This window comes from Aptenodytes patagonicus, chromosome 5 (assembly GCF_965638725.1).
Source record: "Aptenodytes patagonicus chromosome 5, bAptPat1.pri.cur, whole genome shotgun sequence".
Lineage (NCBI taxonomy): Eukaryota > Metazoa > Chordata > Aves > Sphenisciformes > Spheniscidae > Aptenodytes > Aptenodytes patagonicus.
In genome coordinates, this window is record NC_134953.1 from 64130377 (window position 1) to 64148808 (window position 18432).

At 36.3% G+C, this 18432-nt stretch overlaps 1 protein-coding gene across 3 annotated transcripts in view; it reads right to left on the bottom strand.

The window, feature by feature from the left end:
- Positions 1-18432, bottom strand: part of OSBPL9 (oxysterol binding protein like 9) — a 65964-nt gene that overhangs the window by 17615 nt on the left and 29917 nt on the right. For all 3 annotated transcript variants that reach the window (XM_076340217.1, XM_076340216.1, XM_076340218.1), the window contains 4 exons: positions 10957-11052; positions 8860-8907; positions 3526-3555; positions 2594-2644 (listed from right to left, as the gene is read on the bottom strand). In XM_076340217.1, the coding sequence (XP_076196332.1) occupies positions 2594-2644; positions 3526-3555; positions 8860-8907; positions 10957-11052 (225 nt within the window). The remainder of the gene's footprint in view (positions 1-2593; positions 2645-3525; positions 3556-8859; positions 8908-10956; positions 11053-18432) is intronic.

The window sequence follows — 18432 nt, forward strand, 5'->3', positions numbered from 1 at the left end:
GTGTGAAACAGAGATATGTTCTGAGTATATAGAGAAGTGATAACAATTTTCAAGGTATGCAAACAACCAAAAGGTAATTGTGAAGTCTGTATCCTAATGACAAAGACACTGTAGAAGTAAAAATGGGGGGCAGGGGTGGTGTTAACATGATTTATTTTCAGCAGTGTAAGTCAGCAGCCATACTTGCCTCACATTTTTTGGAAAAAAAACTTGCAGAATCTTAAAAGGTTCTATACTGGAGAACAGAAAGCTATCAGTCAGACACAATACATTTTTATGTATATAATGCTTCATACACATGCAACTTACAGACTGTAAAAACAAACCAAAAAAACTGTATTCTTAATTTCCTACAGTAGTGAGAAATCAGGATACCAACACAGTTTATGGAAAAGGGGGCAGGGGGTGGGAGGGGAACAGAAGTGCCATGTAGTCAACAAGTATAGTTGCCTAAGATAGAGAGAGAGGAAGAAGACAAAGAGATGAAGCAGAGTAAAACGTCATTAAAATAGCAGGAAGTTTTATAGAGGGTATTTTTCACTATATGTGGATCAACTTCTTCCAATTAGCTATGCATAAACTACTCATTTAAACCACCTTATCTTCAATAGCTCTACAAGAGTTTTAGATATGGTTTAGCAAAAAAACCAAACAAAAACAAAAAACCACCAAAAAAACCACCACCAAACAAAAAAACCCTGCTCCCCAATGGATAAACCCATCTATTTACACGGGTTAATTTTTACTGATACTGAAAGGAGGACTTCAAGGTCTGACTTAGTGTAACAGAAAGCACGTCTTAGCATCTTTGGGGGACCCAAATTCCACCTACCTTTACGCTTATGTGGTAGTTGGAGCAGTAAAACACTGAACCTAATCAAAAATGACTGCAACTGCCACTACAAGTTCAGTTTTGTCCATTATCAGCAAACCACCTAACCAACTTCAAAATATGCTTGCATCAATGCAAGATAAGCAATCATATTTATCTAGCCCCCAATAAACTTACCCATAGCAGAAATGGAATTTGATATTCAATAGAAACAAGAAAGCTAACTCAGCCACCTATTACGAGCTTTGATCAAGAACCTGAAAAGCAGATTATAATTCTGCTCTTTCAGATTTGCTAATTGCATAGCAAAACTTTTTAAAAAAGAGCAAAATTTCATAGGAATTAAACCTCTGTGAAAATAACAACTATTAAATACATTTATATAGTAATTAACAAAAAACGAGCAAGTCATTTGTTGCACACAGTTTCTCCAACAGCTACCGTAATACAGCAAGTCACATATAGCTGTGTAAGAAAACTAGCATACTGCCATCTAATCTATCTACAACTGACTCCACAAAATCCCCAAAGAATGACATATAGTCTACTGGTTTCACTGTACTAAAACAATTCTAAATATACCCAGTACTAAATAACAGCAAATTATTAAGTGCTGACAAGGCTTTTCTTGCTATCACTACAGCGAAGGATTCAAATAGTATCACTATATGTTAAAGACAGACTGTTCTAGCTCTAGATTCACGTGGCACAAAAATATTTCAATGTACCCCACTACTTGTAAAATATTTTTGGTTTTGTATAAACCTGTTAACTAACAAACCTTTTCTTCAGAATTTTAAAGCTACTGATATGAATTTGAATTTCACAAAATATGCACTGATCCTTTTAGTGAATGACTTCTGATCCTGCAAGGTTCTAAATACTTCAATTTTCACTGGCCTCAAAATTTTGTACAATGTATCTGGCATCTAGAATGAAGACAAACAGCAGTACTGTATTTGAAAGCTACAAAAAAAAGTTGATCTAGACTACAGAAAAAAAAAATTGAAGAGCTTATGCCTATTTCTGAATAAATCAGAACATGTTCTGATTAAATTCAGCCTTAAATTCTGAAATGACCATAAATTAATTTCTTCGCAAAACACGGTCTTCCTTCACTTTGGTCGCAAGATATAAATCAGCGGCTCATAATTAACATATCCTAAATACAGTACGTGAAGGCCTGTAAGAGCAGAACTTGACAAAAAAAATCCAAATCTCACTAAATTTTAAAAAGCAACAAAACATGTAAGTGAAAAGCATAAGCGCATTACCCATACTGCATTCTCAAATAATACAATTCGTACTTCAAGATCATCATGAACTTCAGACCTATTAAAAACCTTGCCAAACCAGTTTAAGATTGTTAACATCACAATTTTCCCTTTTTCTATTTATGTTAGTCACATTCTTAAATGAAACAAAAAGAAGAGTTTTGTTAAGTTTCTGTTCTGTCACCCTTACGTTTGTTGAAGTTCTTATTCAGTCTAATAGCAAACTCTGCAAAAGAAAGTTTATTTCAAAAGAAAAAGCTTTCTCATCAACACAACTGTTACCACGAACATTAACAGGACTGTCTGCTATGGAACTCAGTATTTCAGGAACTTCATTAAAATAGTAGCATAAACCAACTTATACCAATTTTTTTTTATATATATATATATATCCTAGATCATATAGGAGGCACTTTTAGATTTCAATTGTTTTCACACAGATTAATGCTGTATAATTAGAATTCAAAATAGTTTATAGTGTACTTACTTTAGCAATCTGTAGCAGCACAATGCAGTGTTTTATTGATTCTACCATGCTCTAGGAAAACAAAAATAACAGGGGAAAAAAAAACAACTTGTATTACTATCCTGTAATATTTTGTATTTACAGGTTTTTATTAGTTACACAATATTAACTGAAATACTGGGTGAGAACTAAATGGACACTCACTTCTGTAGAACCCTTACTTTCCCTTCCCCTTTTTTTTTTTCCAGAGACAAAAGCATAGCAGTAGAAAACTGAAGTTTCCAAAAGCCACAAACAACACAGGTTGTCAGGGTGAAATGGAGGTCAGCTTCAAACTTTCAGAGCACTGGAAGCAGGTAAACTGTCATGTGAAGAGAGGCTGAGAGAGCTGGGATTGTTTAATCTGGAGAAGAAAAGGCTCAGGGGAGACCTTATCAATGGGCATCAATATCTGATTGGGATGGCAGGGTGTAAAGACGACAGAGCTGGACTCATCTCAGTGGTGCCCAGTGACAAGACAACAGGCAATGGCCACAAACTGAAATACAGGAAATTCACCTTAAACATAAGAAAACACTTCTTTACTCTAGGGATGATCAAACACTGGAACAGGTTGCCCAGAGAGGTTGTAGAGCCTCCATCCTTGGAGTTACTCAAAACTCAGCTAGATTTGGTCCTGGGCAACCTGCTCTAGCTGACTGTGCTCTGAGCATGGGGTTGGACTACAGACTTTCAGAGGTCCCTTCCAACTTCAACTGTTCTATGATTTTATGATTCTAAGGTGCTAGACATAAATCTGAATACAGCACCAGAACCAGGCTGCCTCTGCCATCACACTCTTGGACCTCATATGGATTCCCACTTTTCTGTAAAAAGCTTTAGAAACTTTCCCAAGAAAATAAGGTTAATTTCAGTATCTATATATAATAGATATAAAAATTAAAGAAACTTACACTGGTTGTTTCTTTGAGACTTTCAATTTTCTGTAAAAGAAAAATCAAAATAGTGTGGTTAAAGACAGAATTTCCAGCATCTAGTTTGACCTAAATACTGTACAAACACTATATTTTAATCTTAAATTGGGGAGGGAAAAAAGCAACCAACATATTAAAGACTATTTCTGTATATAGACACAATTTTCATTTTGTAATTGATAAGACAGAAGTCAAACTGATAATTAAAGCTTAAAGATGACAAGGTCAGTAATTTCTGAGCAGTGACATTATACATATTTACTCAAAGTCTACACTTCAGTTTTACATAACATCAACAAAAATGAAATGCAGTATGATGATTGACTCTAAGTTCAGTTTGCATCCTTATATAGTGTACTGAATGGTGGCACATTCCAACGATCAATATTACTTGAAATTACCATCATTCAAGTAAAATAAACATATGCAGTTAAGCACAGCGTAAAAAAAAAAAATCACAGAAAACAACAGCACATGCATGTTCTTGCTCTTTCTAAGCCTCCAGTAAAAGTGCATCTGGAAATCTGCCTACTTAATTTTATCGAGAAACACTGGTTCATAAAGATTTCCTGTGTGGAATTGCACTTCAGGCATGCAAAAGGCATCTGCATGCCATTGTACACATAAGCATGACCTATCTAAGAAGCACACGCATCCTGTTGATGTCCTTGGGTCTGTCTGCAGAAGGCAAAATTATTAAATTGGACTCAGCACTGAACCTCTACTAATTTAATTACAGGACCTCTTTGTTTTGATTAATGAGTGTCTCATGTGACTTGAGTCACAGTCTTTTTGATTCTTGAATAATCAAAGTGTGTAAAGGAACTTTTTACCCCACACAGCATTGCAAGCCAAATTCTACACCGTAAGAGAGCCACATGCATCTATAAATCTACAGGAATGAATAGTCTCAGCTCATGGATTAAAAAAAAAAAAAAAAAATAAAATGCAGTGATGGCTTCCCAGCCAATACCTGGGGAAAATTTTTTCAGTTATACTCTGTTCTATATACCACTCATAAGGATGCTATACGTTTTCTTCATGATTAATTGGCAAGAGGTGGCCAAATAGCACCTAGCCTCAGCCTTTTCCACTGGAAAGACTGGACCAAGCTGATCCAGGAAATAGCATATCAGGGATGTTATATTACAAAGTTATGTTATATTATATTTACTTCTGCTGCTAGCAGAGAAACATGCCAACAGCTAAAAATTCTTTTGTTTTGTTTTTTTTGTTTGTTTTTCATGGCTTTACTACACTTTCACTCCAAACTTTATCAACACATACTGAAAAAGGCATTTTAAATATAATGACAGCAGTGAAGTTTTTGGCCTTTTAGCACCAAAGTAGAACAGGCAATGTACCCAAACATACAGATCTTGTCAGATGAAAGATTATGCAGCTGAAATAAGTCATTCAGTCTCAAAGCTTTATAGCCAACTGTAGGCAGCTGTCAGCAGTTTTGATTATTCTTTACCTATTTTTTTCCCCCAACATGTTCTAGAGTATTTACACTGGTAAACTGGTATCTCATTCCCTTCACTGATACCATCTTTGCTGAAAATCTGAAAGTGATGTCAGGCCATATAATGTAATTCAGTCACACTGTTTTCCCCCTACCCATCTGTAATTTTCCAAGCAATAGACTAATTAAGACATTGTTATTCTTACATATAGGTACAGACAAAAGGGTAATTTGTCCAAGATCACACAGAAGATCTGAGATGGGAAAAACCTCAGGACACCTGGTTTCCAAGACCTATCCACAAATTATACAACCATAATTTTTTCCTCTATGGAAATGAATTCTTTGTGAGCTGGCCAACTTAAGTAGTAACAGTACGCATTAATCCAATATTTTTCACATTTGTGCTGTATGGCTACCTTGCAAGAATAGAGCACATGGAACTAGAACATTGTCTTCTTCATATGTACACAAAGTTACGAGAACAATCCAGGCAAGTCAGACAGACTCAGTCCCTGGGAAGACCCTTCTAAAGAGCACCAGCCCTGTTCTTTAAGGCTAAGCAAACATTGATATGGAAGTCTCAGGATTTTCACGAGCAATGTGTTATTCTAGAATGGTGATGTAAGCAGCCATAAAATAAAGTTTGCAAATTCTCCCCTGTAAGATCTTATACAGACACACTAGAGACATGACACCAGGGAGAGAAAAAACAAGCGGACAATCATTAGCAACAAAACCGGCATGCTTACAAGAGCGGTTGGTTTGGAGGAGAAGTTAGGAGAATGCTTGTACCTCATCTCATCAACTGTACAGAACTACACTGCTATGTATACACAGTACTACAATCCTTGTAACTTTATTCTTATTATCTTTTGTTTAAACTTAAAGTAATATAAATAATTTAGAAAATACAAAATTGTAAGGAAAATCATAAGCAGGCAAAAAAGAGGTATGTTGAAGATAAAAAAATATTACCAAAAAGACAAAGATCAAAGAATATAATTTATCACTAAAAGTTATCACAATTTTCTCTCTTCAACATCCCTACTCTTTGAAAACAGATGAAGATAAAATTTTAATAAGACAGTTTCCCTAGTTTTACGTAATGAATACACTACTTTCAAATGAAACGTCCATTTCCTGAGGGCTTATATTTGCAGAATGCAGCTACATGCTATATCTAATCAAATTGCAGGCTGCCGCTGAAACTACTCCATCTGCTTGCTGCTTGTTGCACCTTCTGACATCTGATTTTTTATGAAGCCACTGGTGATCCAATAGAAAGCTAATTTTATTTCATTGAAAGTGATTTTTGCCTCATTCAACAATCATGTGACTACAGAGAATTGGATCAGCTCATCCAGCAATGAGAGGCAGCAGAGGCTTGCAGGGGCAGCTGACTCATGGTCAGAATCCGTACGGTGCAACCTGAATCCGTGTACTCAGTCTTGGATTTACTTCATAAGAAGTACTTGTTGTGAACGAAACAGCTTCAGCAGGCTACACTTCTCCCCAAAATCTTGTTAAGTAATGTCAGCTTTGTTCCAGCCTGCCAAATATACACCTCTTCACTGTTCTGATACTTTTGAATGCTTACAGTTTTATTCTCCCATCCGATATGTGTGGTCAAGATAGTTTCACAAAACTGAACAGAAAAGTTTACTTCAAGTTCTCACCCATAATATTGCTAACACTGCAAGAAAGCAAGGTCCTATCTTGTCTTCAGCTTGAAACGCCAGTACCCTCAGATCACGCACCCTCCTTTACTTCCTACATAATTGGATTGTACATTGTACTCCATTAGTAGATTCAGGAAAACTGGCAGCGCTGCTAGTTATAGTATGCTTGCAAGACAGTATGATCCCACTATACAGTGCTAGTTGTAGTTCTGCCAGGAGTATCGATATAACACAGGGAATTAATGATAATCACAGTATTTCTCAGTCTTCAAAATTCATCAAAGTCTACATCCGCACTGTCTTCTTCCAAGTTCAACAGATTACCATGTCTCAGAAAGAAGATATCCCAGAGATCTTGAAGCATCTCGGAACACCTATACCCTATACCATTATCTTCAAAAGACCAAATATTCTGTAACTAAAAACCAGCTCATCCAGTGCGCTGTACACTTGTGAAAACAATAACTCAGGTTTTAAATGCCTGGCCATAAACAGTTGCAGAAAACAGCACTCAGCTAGTCAGGAAACATCTAACTCTCAAATAACCAAATCTTGTTTCCTCAGAGGAAAAAAAACTATGGGTTGGATGGAAGTATCCTGCAGGTTACACTCAGCTCATAGTCTGATAGCTGAACCATACTTCCATAAACAAATAGGAAAACTGCTAAATACAGTATCAAAAAAACCTCTTAGCTGCTTTTGTACAGGAAGAGACATGATCCAAAACGTACTTTGCCAAGTCTTCTTAATTTTTAATAGAGAATAAATGGAATCTATAGTAATAGCAATACTCATCAAGATTTAAAACCAGAGGAAGCTGACCTCTTCTAAACAAGCCTCCTGCTTTCTCTATAAAGTCAACCTGTCTGTTCCATAGATACCTTGCAGAGATAAAGAAAGAAATCAGCACAACATGCAGAAAGTCTCCAGGGATTAGAAGCACTGTCACAGGGGAAAAAGAAGGTACTGCCTGATCTGCAAAGTAACATCTGGAGGGAGGTCAAAATTGAAGGAGAACTCTTCCCAGTGAGATGCACTGAAGGAGAAATACAAAATCTTTAGATCTTACTCTCCTGGTCAGTTGTCTACAGATTAAACACACTTACACAGGGAACGCTTATACTTCAAAGTTATTTTAAAAGCCCGTACATGCAAAAGAACTCCAGAAAGACCATCACCTGTGAAGTCCCTAAGACACCACATAACACATCAAACAAGATGGGTAACGCATGAAAGGTCACAACCATTATAAAGAAGTAAACTAATCACACAAAGCATCAAACTGTTCTCAAAACTGAAATCAAACACTAAGAGAACATCAGCTTGTTTTTCACAAGTGAAATTGGGGGGAGGGAGGGAACTAGGATGAAACACACTACTACTTTATGATATTGAAATTACTGCATTTGCTGAAAACAAAAGCAACTCCTCAGTGATAAACCCTTCATAAGGAATTGTTAAATCCCTCCTCCACACCACACAAATTAACATACAAAACCAGCATGCTACTTAATGCCAAACCCACACCACCCAAGGTATGTGCTAGCCTTTCTTAAACATAGTGATTGAACACTGACCCACAAACTTGACTTTGAAATAGAATAGGAGGGGATGCAAAAAAATACACAACACTTAACTGAATTACAACCTCGCTAAAAAAGTAGGGCTCCCCACATAGCAAGTTGCATTTTTGGCATCCTCACCTAAGGTGAATGAATTATGGTATTCTCAGACTTCCAACATGCGGTATGCTAGTCACAGAGCTACACAGGATGCAGACTGATTATGTGAAATACATGATTCTTAGTATCTACTTTTTTCCTTCGGAACAGCTTTGCTATTCCTACAAACAGTAAACACTCATCCTTGTTAAAGATGAAAAAATAGCAAATTTAAGTTAAAAGTGCTTTTGACAGAGTCATCATTTCCTACAGACTGAAACCTTTTTTAATGTTATGGCACCCAGTATTACCAAAAATTCTGTTTACCACCTATTCACAACAAAAATAATGTTATCAGTTATTCAAATTGCTTTAAGTGATTTTGACAAATTGAGGAATATGAAAATAGACCAAGAATGTTTAAATTTTTATAGACTATAGCAAATTGACGCACAAAACCCTCTGATTAAGCAAAACAAGCAATATTTAAGCAAAATGTACTTGCTTTTCTCTGTTCATCATCTTTGCAGTTCTGGAGCTTTTCATCAAAGAGCTAAAAGAAAGACATACTTGTGAAAATACTGAAAGTGTTATTTTTCCATATCAAATCAGCCAGAAACAGAAATTTCAAAACCAAAAGCATTTAATAAGTACTTAAGTTATACGATCCTGGTATTATGACCCAAAGCAGTTTTTGCCTAATATTTCTTTACAGCACTTGTGATATAACAAATTTGTAACTAATTTCTCACATTATCCCATCCTGCAAGAGACCAAATCTTAGATCCTGGCTTGTTCCACAGCTCAGCCTGGCATGATTCTACCACGGTTTGCTCAAAAAGGTGAGGTTAAGTGATAAAAGTGATACTCATCAGAACACCTCAAACTGCCTTTCTTTTATTTCAGCAAAGATTTTTGGGGCATACTGAGTGCTTACCAAAACAGCCTCAACCCTTAGCAACCCTTCCAGGTACCTTATTATTCAGGTACATGATTCAAATCATGTAAGATTTGTAAGCACTTATTTTGGGAAGATATATAGTAATTCCCCAGCATTAACTTCTATTTATTTTCTTAAAAGTGGAATATGAGATACAGCTAAGCAAAGTGAAACAAATTCTTACTGAAAAGCTTGCATGTGTATTTAACACAAGCTGAGCTGAAACAGTTAAAAGTTGCCTCCAAGAGCACTCTAAGGTGCACATACAAACAACCATTAAGTACAAGATGTTCAAGGAAGAAAAAAAAAGATTAAAGGTAATGCTCAAAAGTTGATCACATCCACCCTTGCTCAGAAAAGACTAATTTTTAGTAGGTGAACTACAGTTCTTCACTCAACTGCCTGCCTAAAACCTACTCATGTGTTCCCTTTCCCTTGAGGGCTGATTTCTGGTTCTAAAAAAAAGACTGTAGTCTTGGTCTCTGTCCATCCTCAAATTCACTCTTCTTTCATTATTAATTAATTCCTATAGCCCCTCCCCCCAAGTTGGCCTGAAATAACAATTAGAAGGTGTAAAGATTTAAATACCTTCCTTCAGCGAAGCATGTTAGATGGCTCCAGAGCAGGAGACAAAGCTAACTCCTGATAACTCCTTTGCAGTTTAGCTTTGAATTTTGTTTGCATCTCTTTTGCCTACCTCCATTTTTGTTGGTATGCTCTTCCCCCTCTCCACCCTCCCCTGCAACTGAATTTTTGCTGAATATCCCACATGCAATACTTGCCCGTTATATGAGGAAAAAAATTCCAAACCAGCAGAACTGAAGCAATCTTAACAGCAATTTTAACCTGCTGAGTCATGGGAAAAAGTGTCCTAATCAGCAGCAAAAACTGTTTTTCTCAATAAGGTGAGTACTGAGAGGTATGACCTCATCATTCCTTACCTTCCCACCTACTCTTAAAATACATGTACAAATTGTAAAAGAACTGTATTTGTACAAAATTTCTACAGAATATTTTCACCCAAGGACAAAGAAGAGATTATATCTATCACTACTGCAACAAAATCTGAAACTATCTGCAACTGTAGTTAGAGATTACTTGACAAAATTTTCTCAAGATAAATTCTAAAATGCTATGAGCAATACAATGATTTAATTATGTTTCAAAGTTAAACTTAAGTCATCTCTGCCATTTCCATGAAGCTATATATACAAAAGAATGTTTGGACCATTGTAAGCCATTCTATAAAATCTGAGCTATTTTAATTTCTAACTCTATTTTAACAATCCCAAGATCCATTCTAAGAGAAAGCCATTTTCAGCTTATTTCAGCCCTTAGCTTATAACTTCTAATTTTTATACTTCTCGTAAAAATCTCTATTTCAGAAGTAGTTGGAACTTATGTAACAACCCTAAGCTACGGGGAAAGAGAAAATAAAATTCTATCATCAGCAGACTTCATATATAAAAAAAGGTACGTTTTCTCCAGTTCACAGTCAGCTGAGCCAGATGAGCTCTCCCTGCCTCCCACATTGACCAGAACATGTGCCAAGCATAAAACAGGACTCTTTCCCCCCGTTGAGCTTCCTTTCAACCAGACCTTGAAAAACCACACTGACGAGCAGACTCCCAATACAGTAAATACACCAGTTAGTTACCATACCTTCAATTGGTCTATCAAGATCTGTAAGTAAGCATCAGCCTCGGTAAGTTTCTTGTCAAAATCATGAACACTGGGAACAAATCCTGAATCCACACCCTAGATATAAATAAATAGAAATAAAATATATAATTAGAGTTTCAGAGGAGGAAAAAAGATAACAAAAATATGGATTTGCCTGCCAACTTACTAATAAAAATGTTGCCTTGCCTCTCATCCTGCCATGTGCAAACGCAGGCACACAGCTGAACACATTTGTCTTCTATTTGCAGCTAAATCAGTAACAGTAAATCGCTACACATTTTCAGTGGGCATATAATCATCACATACCAGAGTACTTCATTACTGATGATTGAACAAATTCCCTTACATTACACTAATTAAAGTTTCTTTGGAAAATATAAAGGAGAACTCAAGTTTTTCCAAAGACTGTCTTGTGATTCCATATCCCTACATTTCAGTCAAGGAAGACAAAACCATACCAAATTGGATGACTGCACTTTTCACACTTCAGACAACATTGCTCAACTCACAGCTTCTTAGCTAAGAACTGAACTAATGAGTGCTAAATCTCTTCTTAAATATGGACCCTCCTTTGAGCTGAAAAATTCAAAATTATTATTCCTGGTTGCCCTAGTTCCTTTACAGCTATAATGATTTGCATCCTTGTCACTATATTCGATTTCTTACATTTTATTGCACATATGCCAACAAGGACAAAGTATCAGTGCCATGAGAATGATTACTTTTATGTTTTCTTGCTTGCAAATTTGTTTCCCTTAATAATGTAAGGCTCAAAGCACACTTCTGCATATAACATAATCCCTACCTTTAAACTGATAACCCATGTATTTAAAGACCTGAACAAACTCCCACTGGGTTACCACATCTTTAATTACACGAAAGAAAAGAGGTTTCTTGAAATTGATTACTTCTGACTTCATGCACGTATGCTATGTAAACACATTTAAGGTTTACTTATATAATACCTTTAGTGCAAATGGAACTGCAAAACAAATATTGAAGCACTCCCAGCTTAAAAAAATTGTACAATACAGGTTAAATATATCAGAGGAAAAAAGCCATGAAGGATAAAGAAGCAAACATCAGTTATAAGAGAAACACAATCCTGAGAACATCACAGCAGTGACAAGACTTTCCTACTAGCCTAAATACTTTCACCTGTATTCACATTGATCTAAAATATGACATCTTCACTTCAAACACTTACGAAACCATCAACTGTGCTGTTTTGACTGCTGAGAATCTCAAGAGTCTGAATGTGTAAGGATTAGCCAGTGGGGGAAAAAACACTTCGTATGGGGGAAGATGAGCAATCCATATTTGTAAAATTCCATATTAATATAACATTTTCTTTGACATTGTTTGCTCTGTCAATACAGATAGTTTCTTTTATTTTTGTATGATAATGGGCCATCATATTAAGAGCTTTACTGATGGCTCTTTAGAGGCGTGAATGCTTGCGTGCAATAGAGGAATGACTTGCTCTTAAATCTGTCAAGCTGTGTGCACAGTATCATGCACACCCTAAAACATAAAGCCATCTACTGACTGTAGAAGATATTACTCTTTATTCATTTGCCAAATCTTAAACTGTGCTACAAACTAACACCCAGATCTTGACAACAGTTCTACATAAGTAAATCTATCCATACAGATTAGTTTGTAAACCAGCATTAAAAAAAAAAAAAAAAGAAGATATTTCACCCTGTATTAGACAGTCCACACTGGACAGATTTAGAAATAGTGTTCTGAAACAAGGACGAGGGAGGAGACAAGAAGAAAGCAACCATTTTAACTATGCCAAGAAATTAAGAAAAGACAAAAAACACCCAGTGTAACAAGTTATCAAAAAACTACGCAGAAGGGAGAGTCCTCTCAACCAAGAAACTTTTGACGCTCCCTCAAACTAGTCAAGTTTAAATTACACTGAAACTAGATCTGAAACTGTATGAAATTAGTATTCTATTTCCTTATTGAAAACTGAGTTATCTGTACAGCAAGCAGCAAACACCATCATTTCAGCAAATGGTCTAGAATGCTCAGTTAAAAAATTCTGGAGGTCAGGTTTCATATATCAAAACTGCATGAAGTACACAGAAAATTTCTGCTGAAGATACTACACACAGAAATATAGTTTATAGTGCAAGTTATCTGTATGCTGCATCAAAATGCTGATTTTTATTTCAGTCATCAGTCTCCAACTACTAATATGTAACAATCTGGTAGCTTAAAGATAAAATGCCATTCTTAAATTTCAGCCTCTCAGCACTAAGGGAAAAGCTGATTAAAACATTTAGTGTTACAACTGAGCAGACATCCACGTCAAACACAGAGTGAAAACTGTGACCTAAAAAGTTGCATTAGAAAGTTAAAACTTCAATCAGTGTAAAGAGAAAGCCATAAAACCAAGTATAGTGTCAAGCTGACATAGCACAGAAATGAAACACAAAAATAATTTTGAAAAGAAACACAGGTACTTAAAGCTGTAGCACTTCACTAGTTTGCTCTTGGTTTGTATAAAGACAGTTTGGATGAAATTTGATAACCTACTGAGCAAATTTACTAGTCTGTGTTATACGAGATTAGGTTAATAATTTTAAGTTCTCACCTAGTTTTAAAATTGAAAACCAAAAGATAACTGGAAAGTTAAAAATATCAAGATTAGCAATAGCACAGAAAAAACCACTGTATAAATAGCAAACAAAATGAATTAATATTTCAAACCCAGCAGTAATTTAGAAAGAGCAGATATACAAAGTACAGATTGCATAACAAATCCTTATTTCTTCATTATCTGGTCACCCAAAGACACAGTAGAGGAAAAAAGGGGTCCCTTTCTCCTTCTTCCCTCCCCTGCCATGTAGGAAATGAGGCTTCAAAAAAAAACAGGTGAGCAGAGTCAATAGAATGGCATTTAACAGCTTGTTAAACATGTAAATTAGGAAACTGCACATCTGAACTAGCAATCAAATTTTTTATGAGAAACTTGTATTATATGCTGCTCACCTATTCATAAACTGACAAAAACAGGTTGCCTGCAGATATTGTTGAACCTCCACCCTCAGAGGGCAGAGTTCAAAACTCAAATGGATCTGACCCTAGACAACATCTAACATAGAAGCTGGTGTCACAATGAGAAGGGGCCTGGACCAGGTGACTTCCAGAGGTCATCTCCAGCTGAAGTTATGCTGTGATTCTAAAATAAATATCTTCAAATTACAAAAAAGAATAGGAACCCAGAGTATTTTAGATCCTCAGAAATATACTGATTCTTTCCTACTGTCAGTACCAATCCAAAATAATATAACCTGTTTTTCCATTGAATAACTAGATCTATTGGTAAGTACACTTTATTTCCCTCAAATAATGACTACTCTATGTTCATATAGGTTTTAAGGAATTAACAGATTATATTACCACATGAAATAGCTGCAGAAGCAAATAATTTATATAACTTCTAGTCTCCCCACCACCTCTCAAAACAACACTGGTCTGGGCTTCAGTGAAGAACACTCATGCTAGGAGTCCTGCAAAATTACTCCCTTTGTACACAACCCTTTTTTTGGAGGGGGTAAACAGGAGGGCAACAACAAAATATAAACCAATTAAAAATACATATTATGAGCGTTATTCCCCTTACAGGTCTGCTAGCACTAAGGGAGTTTGTATGTTGTTTCCTTGTCCTCCAAATAAGAAGTCACACATATCACTAATGCATTTGTAGTCAAAACTTGTCCATACTGAAAAGTAATTCCAGACTAATTTAAACTATTTCTTTCAAACTAGGATTGGATGAAAAGATTGCATCATCCTTAGAAGCAGCATACCAGAAAAATTCAGATGTATTTCTCAAATAAAAGCATTACAATAACGACCTCTGTGGAAAACAAACAGTAATGAAGGCAGGAAAACAAAGAAAAAGATAGAGGCAACAGCAAAGACTTGACAAGAGCTGTCCTTGTAGAATAGCTTTACTGGGGGAGGAAAAAAGAAAGCTGTACAGAGCGGACTTTTTTTTTTTTTTTTTTTTTTTTTAAGATACTTACACTATATTCTTCACTTAATTAGGATTTCAAGTCCAACAAAAAAATCTTGTGGAAGTTAGTTTAAAGAAGTGAATAAGAGTGTTTTCCCTCCATCCGCAATACACCATCAGAAACATATGCCCTGCCTACAGCATGTTTGTTTTTGTCAAGTAGGACATTGTCTGTAAGAACCACTGATAGAAAACTGAAGAAAAATGACAAATCGACTAGTAAGCCACTAAACAATGGCACCTTCTTGTCTTTTTATTTGTGGCAAAGACAACTATATTTCTTTCCTCTGCTAGATTTTTGAGCAATATTTAAAGCTCAGAATATAAATGTCTCAAAATTAGTTTAAAAACAAATGTAGGAGTTCTGGAAGGCATACAAGCCTTCCAAACAGTCAGAATATTGCACTTCTTAAAAAAAAAAAACCCACCCACAAAACAAACAAACCTATTTCTGCATTGCAAAACACAAAATGCTTAGCAAAGACTGTGTAGCTATAGATATTATCAGGTCCTCTAGGAAAATAGAAAGAGTTCAAAACACAGAAGTACTTACACACTGATGTAAAATTCTGTCTTTAAAGCATAGGTTACAATTCCGAAACCTCACAAATACTATGTATATCCTAGAGTCCCATTCATCTACCTACATAATTTGTTATGGATGCAGATAATGCACATAACCTGCTTATTCACTATCATAGTTACTTTGTTAGCAAAATTTGAAAAAGGGCAGCGTGCCTTTTAGCTCTATGCCCCTCCACCAGCACTTGAAACACATCTATATAGGCTATATTCTTAATCTAAAAGAACCTGTTCTTGGTTTTACACAAGCATTCTTGACTCACACTAGAACGAGCATCGGAAAGCCAGTGAGTAACAATATAATATACTTAAGAGAAACATACAAGAAAGTTTTACTCTATCCTTTATTCTTATTTGCAGCTTTAGAACGGTCATCAAAAATCCTGGGTAATGTGATACTAAGTGAACCGCTACTAGCAACACAGTTTCACAAACACTTTACACCAGCATAAATGAACGAGAAACAAATCAGTTCCCCTGTTGTTTATTCTCACCCTTACTCTGCTCGCTCTTTTGAGTCAGCATAAACATTTACCTTGCCACATAATCAACTTAATGTGGAAACTAATCCAGGTTAAAACTAAACTGGTCTGGGGAGGGAGGGCAGCAGGAAAAGTAGTTTTAATTTGGGCCAGTTCTGAATCCAGTTCCAAATTCAGCTATTCTTGCTGCACTGCCTCTTCCCTTCTGCTAGGAGAAGCAAGACAGGACTGCTTCCGGCAGCAGTACCAACTCTTAAGTATTGGTGAAGCCATGGTGTAACTCTTAATATTTAAGCCATTGTATCACTCTTCACAGCAACCATCCCAGATCCACTTCTTAGAATATAGTTTTCTTACCCTACTATTTGCTACTTACAAAGTAAACATCTTGTTTAAATTATGGAGGTATCAAGCTACAGAGCAATTTTTTTTTTTTTTTTAAATTCCTTTCACTTTTATGGTGGTAAGAAACGGCCCACCTTTGCACTGACAGTAATTTCAGTTCCTTTGTCTCTACAGTGAGTCCACTTAGAGGCTGAAATAGTTTGGGGCATTACCTGAAGGGTTTTCATAAGTTTGGGTAGGAAATCCTTTGTAGTCCGCAAGTATGTAAAGACTCTCTAATGCGGATTATCACTGCCATATCTACTCAGAAAGCATGAAAGACATCTTACTTGTAGAATATGCAAGTTTCAGCTTTGCATTTTTATTTATTTTTTAAATCAAGGTGGTAGTTAGTTGTGTTTTATGCAATTCTCAACAGCCTCTTTAGTTACCACTTTAAGACTTGCCAAGATGCTCTAGCAGCACTAGAACAGAAGAAGGAAAAAGTACATTTCAAGACATGGGATTTAAGGCAAGAATGAGTGTGAAAGCTTCAGCTAAGGGGGGGGGGGGGGGGGAGCAAAACTCATCCCTCCAGCTCAGGGTGAGCATGACTCCTACAGATAGGGTCCTAACACTACCAGAATACATGCACACATTCAGCCATTTAGCATTTAAAATTTATTCATTTTTTTACTGATTTCCCTTAAGGCATGAGAAGAGTTTAGTTACTGGTGGTTTTTAGGTAGATTCATATTTTAACAGTGACCTTGCACTTTTCAGATCAAAGAAGAAAGTCACTGTGGTCCTAAGAGACATGAGTTATCTTCAAGGGAATGGGAGAATTCCAGAGCTAAAAAGTACACGTAGCACTAGGGTGCCACTTGAAAGACATGCAAGGAAAGCAGGACATTTATGCTAAACAAGAAGACTAGAAGCACTTCCTGTCTGAATGGGATTGCTGGTTGACATAGGAGGCTGGTGAGGAACAAAAGAAAATCTGAGATAACTTATCACCCTCCTACCTCTGCCCAGACAAACAAGAAACCCAAGCCACAATATACCCTCACCTCATGCACACCCTTCCCCTTACCTTTTGTGGGTATGAAGCAACTGATGTGCTGCCACTGCAAAGCCTAGTAATGCCACAACAATAACATCTTAGGAGGGGTAAGGGGAAAAACACTGGTGGATTCAGAATGGTACTTCCAATACTATCACACCATCTACTGTTCAAGGACTTTTCAATGGACAAAGATAATACTAGAAGAACTATGTATATTTTTAGTAATGCCTTTAATATGAGAACATACAAAAACACAGCAAGCAGAACAACGTATTTCAGTTTCAAAATTCAGAGAAATTAGATTACAGGTGTATCTGAAATGTTTCCTCCCTATTCTTGTTTCATTTGAATACAACATTACTAATTGTCAGCCCTCTGGACAGCTAGGATACCTTTACTCATTCTATATATTTACGACTCAGTTCTTAACTCAGTTCCTTGACTGTAGCTCATTCTTGCAAGTTGGGGGGGGGGGAAGGCATGTTTAATTATTTTGAAGTGTTTCAAAAACACTTCCATTACAAAGACTGAAGGACAACACAGTAGGACATTTAGGCAAAAATAAAAGTAGCAAGACTAATCAGACTAGAGAACACCCAGACACCACCTCTCCACCTCACATTAATTCCTTATCCTTTCTGATTTGGTTCACACAACACACAAACTACCTAGGTTTCAGTATACTTTCTCACGTCTAACAGATGTGAGCTTGACACCATGAAGAAAACTTAATCAAAGTCTGACTTTCCAAACTTGAACACTCCAGTAACAGAACAGGCAGACCGAAAGCGGCATGAAAATCTGAAAAAAGGAGTATCGTTTTGGACAAAAACAGATGCATAAATGTTTTATATGATAGATAACCACATTTCTGTTTGCAACAGAAACCAAGAACCTAAGAAAATACCCTTACAGAAAATAATCTCTGCCACAGCACTCAAACCCCCATCCATACCCGTTGAGCC